Below are 12,287 nucleotides of genomic sequence, written 5' to 3' on the forward strand. Positions count from 1 at the left end.
TGATCCAGTGGTTTGTTATTGTGTCAAACCAAGTCTGGATCTGATCTCGCAAGAGTTAAGTTGTTGTCAAAATCAGCCCTAACCCTAACCGTCCTCCTCCTCATGCCTAAACCTAATCAAGTGGGCGTGTCATGTAGTAAAGTGTGTGTGGTGTAGATACTGCTAGTCCAGATAGACCTACTTGCAACAAACAGACCCAGAACAAGCAAAAGATAAAAGTGTTGTATTTCTCTGTGTGGTCCTGTCCATAATGTTGTCAGACACTTGTAATAACAATCTGAGCCTGTCAGTGGCTAAAACAAATACTTTTAGTGGACATACATCGATGGGCCGCTATTGCCTTGTCAGATTACATTGCAACCCATTTCATGGCCAGCTGCAGTGCTCTCGCTCAATACTGAACCAATTTCAAAAATTGTCCCCATTAGTCACTTAGACACAAAATGATGGGAAAATAGGGTCCAGGTTGAAAAATACCAAAGTTTTCCTTTAACTAATCACATGAAGTCATATTGACTTGATCATTTGTTGGAATTCATGATACATTCTGCATTAATTCATGCATGAAATCATCATTACTCATGCTCCAATTAAGCATTAGAGCATAAATTAAACATAGATATTATAAAGTGAACAATATGATAACATGCCATTGAAATGAACAAAACTTGGTGTACTGGCTGTGTGTTGTCTCATCCTCGCTTAAAAGTGTGATAGTAGTTCTAAACAAATACTAATGTTTAAATATATGAAATACAAATGAGCTGTTATTGTAAGCATTTCATTTGTTCTCGGTGTCACATTTGAGTGGTTTCTTGGCACCCTCTGTGTACCCTGCTGCCATGGCGTCCTCTGATGAACCCTTATAGCTGCATTTCCAAGCTTTTAGTAACATCTTGATCGCTTAGTTAATGGCTTTAATTGACACTCAGCATATATGGCACAATTAACCTCTTGTCTCTGTGGCTCAGCATTAATATGGGCAGTGCTTTTAGTAGGATAACGTGGTGAGGATGCAACAGATGGACAAACAGAGATTCCGCAGAAACTCCAGCGTCATTAAAGGCTATATGGAAACGCAGAACAATATACGTTTTGGGGGCCAAGTTTCCATTTCTACGCCTCCGGATGTAGACTGTGTACTTAGGTTTCATTTCTAGACAGAGCTTTTTGGTCTCTCTTCCCTGCCGTGGGTATTTACGCGTAGTTTCTCCTTTAAGAAAATCGTGAATGAATTTGAGCCGCTCCGCGCTGACGTAAGAGAGTTGGAGATGTTGGTGTACCCTGCAGGAAGAGGCAGATAACCGTGATGAGGACCAGGAGGGGGTACCAGATTTTTCTAGCATTGTTTTCTCCCAGTCATTAATTGTGTTTTATTATCTCTACACCCACATCCAGTGTTTAGGTGGAAGTTTTCTGTGTAAATATAACAGTGCCATTTAAGACCTCCGCCCTTTTTTTTCTGTACACCAAGGAGGTTTTTATAGATTTTATACCTCATTTTGCTTGTACAGTGTTCAAAGTGTGTCGAGATGGAAGTACAAAACTCCTCTAGGCGGACGTGGATGAACTAGAATGATACTGGATATTTTCTGGGGCAGAGACTGATGACATTTGCTCTGCCACTGTTGGCTTTTACAGAAAAAAATGCATCATAACCAAGAGGAACAGTCGGTAAATCAAATTACTGCGCAGCACGGGACAGCGCGCCACAGCGACTCCAGCAGCCTTGGAAGCAGCTTGGGCAGCGGCCTCACTGACATCCAGCCTCCTGCTTACTCTAAGCTGGAGTTCAAGAGACATGCAGTGACAGATGACTATAAAATCACCGCTCAGGTTCTTGGCTTGGGAATAAATGGCAAAGTGCTGGAGTGTTATTGCAAGAAGACAGGAGAGAAATGTGCCCTCAAGGTGTGTGTTTGCCTGATTCTTTATCCTGTAAGATCTAAACAGTCCTCTGGAGGCTGCTGTCACTGGAAAGAAAGAGAGCACCCATCAATTATTCATCTCTGCTGTGTCTGTGGTCCACACTGTTTAATGGCGTCTTATACTGTAAATCTGTGCAGGATTTACACTGTATATAAAGCCTGATGGCCAGTAATGGTTTCAAATTTGTATTACACTGATTATGTCATGCGACTCAGATGAAATAGGAATTTCCAGCCGTGGATGGATGGAGCAGTAATCTCAGAGCAAATTCAGTTACTGTGCTGCCCAGACAGTGGATGCGTCTGAGAGACAGTGATATGCTGTCTGGGATGCTTTGACACATGTTTCCACTACGCTCTGGCGATTGTTGTGTGGACAAAGATCTGCTCTGTTAGTACTTTACATAATCATCTGTGCTTCTCATCCTCTAACAGAAAGTAAAAATCTGTATTTTTTTTTCTCAACATTAGGCTTTCGGCTCACTGCATATTTGAAATATTTAACAGTGAATCTGAACAGGAACTTGGAAAATATGAGTTGTGAAGAATTCAGAGTTGGTATGTCAGTAAACAGTCACTGTAGGATTTGCAGAAAAGCCTTAAGAAAATAAAAACAGGAAGCGCAGCCCCATGAGTGCCTCCACATGTTTTCCTTGGTGGTAAGCCACAACCGAAAGGTATAATGAAATGTGAAGTGTTTGCTCTGTATACTGTATTTTTAAGTAACCTCATGTTCTGTGAGAGGCAACAGACTGTGCATAGAGGCTTTAGAGGAAAGCCTTCTTCCTCCTTCAGTGCTCAAAACGCATTGTCATGTCCACAAGGATTTGGGCTGCATGTCTAAGAAAATAGGATTTCCGCCGACCCCGGTCTGCGATAACAGTCACTGTGTCTTTAAAGATAAACATGTTGTTTAAGTATTCACTCTCAATGTTCTCTGTTACTGCTTGGAAAGTAAATAGGCTTTATTAGTGGCTACTAATAGAGCTGTAAACATGTGATTAATGTGTTTGTAACTGTGTTTATGATTGATTTCTTCACAAAGATGTCAAACAACCTAATATAAAACTGGAACATTACACTAATATATGTTTACATTGTGCTGTACTCTGTCTATGGAGCAGGTTCTGTATGATACCCCTAAAGCCCGGCGTGAGGTGGAGCTGCACTGGCGAGTCTCCGGTGGTCCCTATGTTGTCCGGATACTCAGCCTGTATGAGAACATGCACCAGGGGAAGAAATGTCTCCTCATCATAATGGAGTGGTGAGCATTACTAGCACTGTTGTTCATTGTCTGCTTTGTTTTAGGTCTTTAAGGAGAAATCAGTGCTAAAATATATTTGACATGCACATGATATGATATAGTACAGCTTTGCATTAATCAGTAGACAAACATCCTAAAGCTGTTTCATATTTGAGTAACTGAATAGATATTACGACACTACAGCCCTGTTCAGAACTTGTGTCTTATGTCTATAAAGGTCTGGATTGTGTCTAGATCCAGCTGAGATTGATTTCAGATCACACCTGGCACAAGAATGCATATCAAATACGTGTTTGGTGACTACTTTGGATCGTATTAATTTATCAACCTGCATTAAATTTTGGACTTAACCAAACGTCTTTCTAAATTTATAGGCACTGATAACAAATAAACCCTTTTAGGGCATTTCTCTGTACATCTCTATACATTACTTTCCATTGTTATTTTGTCCTTTATATAACTTGACTGAAACAAGACTGACACTTTGTAAAGCAGCAGAGGGACAAGATGGTAATAAGTTACAGTCTGCTTGGGAGTGAGAACATAAGGACTAGAAGCATTTCCATTCATACTATATGACAAACGTTGACACTGTCCACTTGTGATTGGAACACACAGAAGATATTGCAAAGCTATGATTTCAGCATTTGACATAAGACACTTTTTGGGGAAATCCTCTGATTTACAGCTACATTCAAGTAGAGCTCATCTGATTATGTAATATACTGAGCAAAAACACATTTTGAGCCCATTTAGTCTGTTGCTAATTCAATATTAAGTGTCACCTGGTAACACCATTATCTCAAACACCTTAGTCAAGTAATTGTCTGTGTTTATATAAACCTTCTGGTCTTAAATCAACAGGATAGCTTGATGTTGTTTTTTCATGTGGAATTTCCCTTTAATTTCCTTACTGCTTGAGTCATCAGAGTCTGCTGTTGCTCAGAAGACTGGACTCATCTGAACAGTAAATACTGCAGTGAGGCACAATGACTTGCTTTGTTATAAAACCACGATTGCAGCGGAGAACAGTGCTCGTTTGCCAAGAGTCCCCTCGCTGTCCCAGTTCTGATCTCTTTGTTAATATTGTCTCAGTATGGAGGGAGGGGAGCTGTTCAGTCGCATTCAGGCCAGAGGGGACCAGGCCTTCACAGAGAGAGGTGGGTCAGAGTTCACATCTAACAGATGAAGATTCATGAATCTCTACATTGTGTCCTGTGCCGTTACACCTGTATCATGTCTGTCCATCAGAGGCGTCAGAGATCATGCATGACATCGGCACGGCCATAGAGTACCTCCACCACATGGACATCGCTCATAGGGATGTAAAGGTAAAGCTGCTGTCAAATATTATTCTTCCCAGAAAATGTAAGCAAAGATAAACACTTTTAGCTAAATAAATAGTATTGAAATTCTGATTTTTACATATTTTTCTGATACTCATACATACTGCAGCCTGAAAACCTGCTCTACACCACCAAGGAGAGTAACGCTATACTAAAACTGACTGACTTTGGCTTTGCGAAGGAGACGACACTGCACAATTCCCTCCAAACTCCCTGTTACACTCCTTACTATGTCGGTGAGTGTTTCCTGTCATGTAAGTCATGGTGTAATCAGGAGCTACTCTACATGAATGCCAGTAGCTTAAATGTGCCATAGACATAGTTTATGGTTATGTTTGTTGTCATTCATGTTGTCCACATGTGTCTGCATCATGTCTTTCTATTGCTGTTTACTGTATCTATTTGTCCATTCAGCCCCAGAAGTGCTTGGGCCAGAGAAATATGACAAATCATGTGACATGTGGTCTCTGGGCGTCATCATGTACATTCTGTGAGTATCATAAGTGTCTATTTAACTTAATGAAATGCTTAGGGCTACTACACAATTCTGTGTATTGGTTAAAATAGTCTCTCGTCTTATCTTGTGTTTCTAGGCTTTGTGGATTTCCTCCGTTCTACTCAAACACAGGCCAGGCCATCTCTCCGGGCATGAAGCAGAGGATCAGATTGGGCCAATATGAGTTCCCCAACCCTGAGTGGGCTGACGTTTCTGAGGAAGGTCAGATTTCAGACATTACATTTATAAATAGCAGCAAAAAGACTTCAAAACTGTGAAAAAGTTGTGCATATTTGCATTACACCTTAGCTTACCTCTTTGAAACCCTGTCTCTTAGAAATGACCTTCATATACAACTTAACTGCAACAGCAAATACATTTTGCTAGAAACATAATGCTGACTGAATTGTGTTTTCTCTCAACAAAATGAGAAAATATTATTAATTAACATATTTTGCAAGTTGCAAAAATGTTCAATGAATGAAAACGTGAATGAATGAAATGTTCAGAGACAATGTACCTAGTTGTTTTTTTCTCAACCAAAATATCTAATCTTGCAGCACAATATCCACTAGTAGACACCACAGCATCATTTAACGTGTTTATGGTTATATTTAGGCACAGGCAGCACTTGATTAAGGTTAGGGGAAGATCATGGTCTTCGTTTAATACTGAAAAAAGTCTGCAGTGACTTGAAGCACAACATGTTTATTAAGATTTAAGCCACAACACGATTTCACTTTAACGATGGCATGTTGTACTGATTTAATCACATTCTTAAAACATGAAAAACAACCTGTACGAAGTCTCCATTGAATAGAAAAGAAACTGTATTATTAATTTTAGATGCTCATTACACTACAGACATATTGGTTCATCTGTGTGTTTAATTGTATTTTATTTCTTCTGTAGCCAAACAGCTCATCATTCAGTTACTGAAGACAGACCCCAATGAGAGGATGACCATTGGACAGTTCATGAACTATCCCTGGATTAGTGTAAGTTAACACTTTGTAAGCCTTGTGGCTATAGATCTGTATGTTTCCCCTGTATATTAACTTATATTTGTGCTTTTACACCACAGCAGTCAATGGTGGTCCCTCCAACTCCTCTCCACACCTCTCGTGTTCTGACAGAGGATAAGGAGCTTTGGGATGATGTGAAGGTGAGACTCAATATTACTTTCAGAATGAGGCCACGAGGTGGCAGTAAACTACAAGACTTACAGCAAAGAGTGTCTCTGTCTTCCAACAGGAGGAAATGACCAGTGCTCTGGCCACCATGCGTGTTGACTACGACCAGGTGAAGATTAAAGACCTGGACACGTCCAACAACCCTCTGCTCAACAAGAGGCGCAAGAGGCCCATACCTGGAGGAGCTGAAAGGGGAGGAGATGGAGATGAAGTAGTGTGTAATAGTAATAGATAAGTCACATTTTCTGGAAAACATGGGGAAATGATTATTGGACAGAAGTAGTGTAAAACTATGAAAGCCAGAGTTATTATTATTAGCAATATTTTCCCATCTACATGCCACTTGATGTATTTTACTTACTTTTTTTCTTTCTTCGTATCACTGCACTCAATAGTCTTAAGAATGTTGTGTATTTTGATTGTTACTGTTTTTTATGTTTTACAACTGTGTCGAGTCACTTTTGTATATGTAAATCTTATTTTACACTTGGAATTATAAAACCTCACCTGGCAATGAAAGAAAATTGTTCCTCCTGCTGTAAACAATGAAGGACGTTATAAAATGTATGTACTAGACAAGGTTACATTCAATTAATAATTCTTCTGTTGGGGACTTTGATGATGGTCAATAATGTAATGCACAAAGGGACATTAAAACCATGAGAGGTCAAAGTGTTAACATGGCTCTTGCACAAAGAAATCTATCAAAATTACCAGATATTTCCACACACTTGAAATGTTTTGCTTTGAAAGCCTCTTCTAAGCCATTAACACCATCTAATATAACTCAAAAAGTTTTATGCTGCAAGAGAAGTGATGTTTCAGCAATGTTTGTACATGCAAACTAACAGCTGGTACCTTTAACAACATACAGTTTGAATACATAATGGTAACAAATGTCTTTTTGCTATCTTGGGCCTTTTGACAGTGACTGTCCAGTTGGTATCTGAAAGCCACAGGCCATACAATAAATAGTGTACACCAAGTCAAATAAATTTGCATGACCCACTGCATGAAATGTTGCTGTTCAACCCAGTTGCAGTTAGGATCAGGACTGAATGTCTTCAGGCTGAGCAGGCTCTGTGGATACATCTAGAAAAGGTGAAGGGACGAGGTACAAACAGCAGCAGAGAGTAAAAAGTGAAAAAGGACAGTCTCTGCAATGGCGTCCAGTCTGATTCCTGGATGTCAGGTGATGAGTGATCTCCTGACAATTCGTGAGAAAGGTGTCATCTCGACTCTGCTCCAACCCCAGCATGAGGTCAGTTCAATTCATTACAGTCATTTCGAATTAAAATCTGTAAAAAGCAGTTCAAAAATAGCTATTTCTGTATAGTGTAACAGGTGGATGATAATCAGCTGTATGATCGGATGACAGTGTCCCTGCACTCAGTAACTTTCAATTTTTTGTTTCCTGATGTTGTTTCCATGTTATCAGCAGCATCCATCAGAGGAGGCCTGGTGGATGAATGGGCTCTCTGTGAGGGCTGTTTTGTTGTTTACAGTTACTATCTGATGTTTGTATTGCCAGGCAGTAACAAACCATGTTATAGTGCCAGAGCAGCTGCTGCAAGATGTAGAAATGTACAATAATAATCTTTTTTTCCATGTGGTACTGTTTAAAGCACAAAAGAGAAGCAGAAAATATAAATGAGAGGTCAAACATAATCAATACAGTCTTCACATAACAAGTCCATAAAACTGAGAGGCAAGATGTTCATTTTGTATTGTAAAAGCCAATGAAGATTCAGCCAGTGATGATGTGATTTTGTTGGGTTTAAGGTCTGTGTTGTATTCCTTAAATGGTCAAAAAGAAAGTGTCCGTGTTTTGTTGGGAAACCTGGAGGTAACAGCTGTCTTTGGTAAAGGTTGGAAAAGATACAGAAAGACTGCACTGCATAGAGTTGCATTCATGTTTGAAAGGATAAAAACATCATCCCTAAAAACATAAAAAACTTAGTAATTGTGAAAATATTCCTAATTGAAAGAAGAAATTGCACAACGTTTTACTTTTCAAAGCCTACACTTGCGTCAGTCTTCATGGTTAAATTAATGACAAATCAAACAATGACAGCTTCTTAGTTGGTTTTCTGTAGGTTGAATTAAATTCTGTCACATCCAACAGTGTCACTTTTAAAATAAGACTGCTTATCAATGCAGAATAGAGGAAAGATGAGACCTGAATCCTGCGTCTCTGTATGCTTTTTGCACTATGGATGGATTTACCTATGATGAGAGGGAGGAGCCATGACATCAATTCCTCAGATGGTTTGATCTACTGAAGCTCACACAAGATATAAGAGAGTTTAAATGGAGCACCCACCAGCATCATCAGCCACTAAAAAGAGGTCATTAGTCTCTCTCAGGAGCAGCTTCTCTGCAATGACGTGCTCTGAAACTAAACCAGAGTGCGTCAAAGGTTACAAAGGATATTACATTTTTCAAAGGAAAATCAGACCTCACAGGGTTGGAGATGACTAAATTTTCAGAAGAAAGGGATGAGCCTTACAGGAAAATACTTTCAGGTCAGGACAGAACTGATTGTAGACAAAAAAGTTCATTACAGTAAAATTACACTTTCAGGATTCTTTGGTTGTGTTGTTGTTATGAATCACACAGTTTCTCAATCTTCTTCTTAAGAAAAACAGTTCTGATAACTCCACATCATCTTTATACTTTGTTTAAACTTCTGAGTAGTCCATACTCACATAATATATTGTTATATTTACATTATATTATGTTATATTGTTGTGATTTTTATAACTAATACTGTATTTCAGCTGATCAAAAGTACAGTAGCGCAGGTTCTAGTGGCTAAAGAGAACCAGGATGGGGGTCCAGGCTGGAGTTGTTTGGATTGCGGAGTGGTGTGTCTCATCGAAGATCAGTCTGTGCACTCTTACTTCCTGCATCTCTATTGTGTCAAGGTAAGAGGAACTACAGAACTCGTGAGAGATACTCCGCCCGCTCACACATGTATGTCACTTCCCTAAATGAAGCAACATTTAAGTTTTAGCTTCACTTTGTTATCATTTCATTGGTTTACATGTGTGCATGTAGGTGTGCGAGTACAGCTGCACGCAAGGGACAGCTTGTAGTGTTTCCTTTAAACTGCTATTTCCTTTAGTAACAATGGGGAATCTTATCTTGATGGGTGTGCCTGTACTTTACCTCATGTAACACTGTAATAGCTGTTCAGAACCAGCTTATTTATCATTCATATCATTTATCATTCCCTCATTTTTCCTTAATCACAGCGAGCCAAGTTACTGTGGGAGCAGGAGATTTACATCCCATTCGAGTACACCGCAACTAATGCGTTCTTCCACACTTTCCCTGCAGATGTAAGACGAGTAGACTGACAGTTTTTTACATCTTTTAATTCAATGGGAAAACTGTTTCAGTTTGAAAGTGTGCAACATGTTCATCAGACTACTAGTTTTGGGCTGGTTTAGTGTAGATTTGTTGTGTTTGCACAGAGCCACCAGGCAGGCTTCAACTTTGCAAATGAGGCAGAGGCAGAGGAATTTCATCTGGCGGTGAAGGCTGTCCAAAGAAAGCAAGGTTTGAATAACAACAAATAGATAATTCATGTGTATCAACATATTTTTTAAAAGAATTCTCATGAATCTTTCATTCACATTTACTTCCTCCATTTTGCAGAAAAGATGAAAGGGATGATTCAAATGACAAACATTGATAAAAAGGACAACTCAACATGTGACCTAGCAGCTCCAGGGTGAGAAAATGTTACCACTTTCTGGATGTAAAGTAAGCAAGTGGGGGATTAAAGCAATGAATTTACTGTTTGTCTCTTTGTAGAGTGAAACCAGCGGATGCACCATCTACAACAGTTACACCAACAGCTATTTCAGTGAGTCGAAACATACACATGAAAAGCTCATTCAGAAAGTCAAACACATGCTCAGTCACTATATAAAAAATTCACATCATGACACACAGATATAGCATATTAAATCAGTCTCCTTACCTGCTTTATTGGTGAAATTTAAGGATCTGGACCCCACTATGAGAAAGCTGTTGATGCGAGCACAACTCACTAAAGAGGATCTGAAAGACAAAGACATCGCCGAGGCTGTTGACTGCATCATCAACCAGTTTGGAGGACTGAAGGCAGTGCAGAGAGAGTTGAGGAGCAGAGGTACTTTATCTTGAAAGATGTTGTGCAGTTTACAAACTTTTCAGCATTTAATTCTTTGCAAAGTACATATCTGGCATATTTCACAGGCCCGGCCTCTCAGACATTACCAAAAGGTGCAAGGGTGTCCCTCTCCCTTGCTCTGAAAAAAGGGCCTTTGCCACCGCCACCCATTAAGAGCAGCATCACCTTCCAGCAGACACCTCAGGGCACTGACACACAAAACCAGAGTCCTCTTGCTGCTTGGATTCCTCCTCCTAAATCTGCTCCTCCTCCAGTTCCAGAGAGGATCAGAAAGAGTGCAAGTTTCAAATATGTAAGAGGACTTACAGTTCTGCAACCATCAAAATTGAACATATGAAGTGTGTGGACTGAGTGATGTTAACTTTTCTTGCTACAGGTGGGTTCTCCAACAGCTTCAGGTAGAAGTGAGCAGATCCTGTCTGCACTGAGAGAAGTTTTCAAACAAAAGCAGCTGCTCCAGCGAAGCTCAAGAGAAGAAGGAAATCAAATGGAGCCGGATACTAACAAAGAGGAACAACGATAAGAAGCATCAAACTGCTGGAAAACATGTTTTTAAATATGCAGCGTATGATACGCTCATTAAACATCTGTGATACATCTGAGTTGGTTTTTTTTTGTTGTTGTTGTTGTTGCTGTTTTTTCTTATAAAAGGAAATGGCTGGATTAACCTGTTATGGGGCCCTGGGGCAAAAATGTACAGTTTTGCCCCTGTTGACACCCCCGTTCACACATTTTGATGTTTCTACACTTTAATCTTAAGTGTAGTTTCTAAGTTTGCTGCTCCTATTGTTCTATGCTTGTTTTTATTGCTTTGTTTTAGTTTGTGTTTTTTATGTACTGCACAATGGCCCTGGGGGCATTATATTTCATTCCTGCTTTTTGCATAACCTGTGAGGAGAAGAATGACAATAAACTTGAACTTGAACACTTCACAGACTTTATGTATTCCTACAAGAGTAATTTTATGAAGCAACTCGTCATGCAGGTCAACAAAACACAATAAATAAGAGAAAAAAATAAAGAAAAAACATGCTGGTAGTAAAGCTAAAACAATAAAAGGCTATAAAATTATTACTTAAAAAAACATTAATAAGTAAATATAAATATCCAAAAATATCTAAAAACATGTTACAACAAATGGCCGATTAAAATTTGAGAAGACAGCAGAGGAGATGGATTGGTATGGATTACTTTTACAGGGAGGAGGGCAACATCTGCCAAGATGTTGTCAGGTTTGTTCAATATGCAGTTTAATTCCTCATTATTTGTTGGTCACAAAAATAATTCAAACCCCTCTGTTTCACTGCAATAATCACATCTTAGCATCATTATTTGGGCTGTTTTTGTTCTTCACTAGCAGGCTGTGGAACCAGCAAATAAAAGAAAATGTCAAATAACTCTTAAGGAATTTAATAATTTAGGAATATTTGCATATTTGTGAGCACAATATGAAATAAATTGATAAATTTCCTATCACTACATTTTGACACATGATCTCCCTACAAGACAGGGACCCAAGATCAGGTAAAAACTCATGACCCACCTTAGCGGAAATTTCCAGTCTATTTTTTATTATTTTCTATTTCATCAAAGTGTAACTACTATAAGCAATACAGTCCACACATTTCATCATTCCCCCACACCAGGCCACAAACCAACAAACAAACAAAAAAACAGAAAAACAATAGCACTTTAATTATATACAATAAAACAAAATTATGTCTTTACATTAAACAAGTCCATTAAACAACGTTTTTATGCCTTTTTTTCTTTTTTGCATTTTCCAAATACAAGACAGAAGGTGACCAAAAGTCATAGAGAGTATATGTCCACATTTTTCGTTTTCCAATGACAATTTTTCAGAGAGAAGAAAATTA

General features: G+C 39.0%; 2 protein-coding genes across 3 annotated transcripts; both read left to right on the top strand.

Annotated features, from left to right (window-relative positions):
- The first annotated feature begins 887 nt into the window (after positions 1-887).
- LOC122981194 (MAP kinase-activated protein kinase 2-like) lies at positions 888-6,906 on the top strand. Of its 2 annotated transcripts, XM_044349804.1 has the most exons (11): positions 888-1,326; positions 1,642-1,911; positions 3,053-3,192; positions 4,288-4,352; positions 4,444-4,523; positions 4,648-4,774; positions 4,953-5,028; positions 5,132-5,256; positions 5,947-6,032; positions 6,119-6,199; positions 6,289-6,906. In XM_044349804.1, exons 2-11 carry the CDS (start codon positions 1,648-1,650, stop codon positions 6,460-6,462), a joined length of 1,218 nt encoding a protein of 405 aa, XP_044205739.1. In that variant the 5' UTR covers positions 888-1,326; positions 1,642-1,647; the 3' UTR covers positions 6,463-6,906. The 2 variants fall into 2 exon arrangements, with proteins under 2 accessions (XP_044205739.1, XP_044205738.1); XM_044349803.1 differs by having other exon boundaries at positions 888-1,911.
- A 221-nt stretch (positions 6,907-7,127) lies between these two features.
- On the top strand, positions 7,128-11,329 carry si:dkey-197j19.6 (neural Wiskott-Aldrich syndrome protein). The gene is made up of 9 exons (XM_044349806.1): positions 7,128-7,488; positions 9,008-9,154; positions 9,485-9,571; positions 9,707-9,791; positions 9,891-9,966; positions 10,050-10,101; positions 10,242-10,389; positions 10,476-10,702; positions 10,787-11,329. The coding sequence occupies exons 1-9, from the start codon at positions 7,390-7,392 to the stop codon at positions 10,931-10,933; spliced, it is 1,068 nt and encodes a 355-aa protein (XP_044205741.1). The 5' UTR covers positions 7,128-7,389; the 3' UTR covers positions 10,934-11,329.
- Positions 11,330-12,287: the final 958 nt, after the last annotated feature.

This window comes from Thunnus albacares, chromosome 4, assembly GCF_914725855.1.
Source record: "Thunnus albacares chromosome 4, fThuAlb1.1, whole genome shotgun sequence".
Lineage (NCBI taxonomy): Eukaryota > Metazoa > Chordata > Actinopteri > Scombriformes > Scombridae > Thunnus > Thunnus albacares.

What these genes read in the sequence shown, in the direction of transcription:
- si:dkey-197j19.6 (XM_044349806.1), top strand. Translation starts at nt 7,390, where the DNA reads ATGGCGTCCAGTCTGATTCCTGGATGTCAGGTGATGAGTGATCTCCTG. An exon ending in TGCATCTCTATTGTGTCAAG is followed by an intron (nt 9,155 to 9,484) that starts GTAAGAGGAACT and finishes CCTTAATCACAG; the next exon opens with CGAGCCAAGTTACTGTGGGA. An exon ending in TGTGACCTAGCAGCTCCAGG is followed by an intron (nt 9,967 to 10,049) that starts GTGAGAAAATGT and finishes GTCTCTTTGTAG; the next exon opens with AGTGAAACCAGCGGATGCAC.
- LOC122981194 (XM_044349803.1), top strand. Translation starts at nt 1,648, where the DNA reads ATGCATCATAACCAAGAGGAACAGTCGGTAAATCAAATTACTGCGCAG. An exon ending in CCAGGCCTTCACAGAGAGAG is followed by an intron (nt 4,353 to 4,443) that starts GTGGGTCAGAGT and finishes TCTGTCCATCAG; the next exon opens with AGGCGTCAGAGATCATGCAT. An exon ending in TGAACTATCCCTGGATTAGT is followed by an intron (nt 6,033 to 6,118) that starts GTAAGTTAACAC and finishes TTTACACCACAG; the next exon opens with CAGTCAATGGTGGTCCCTCC.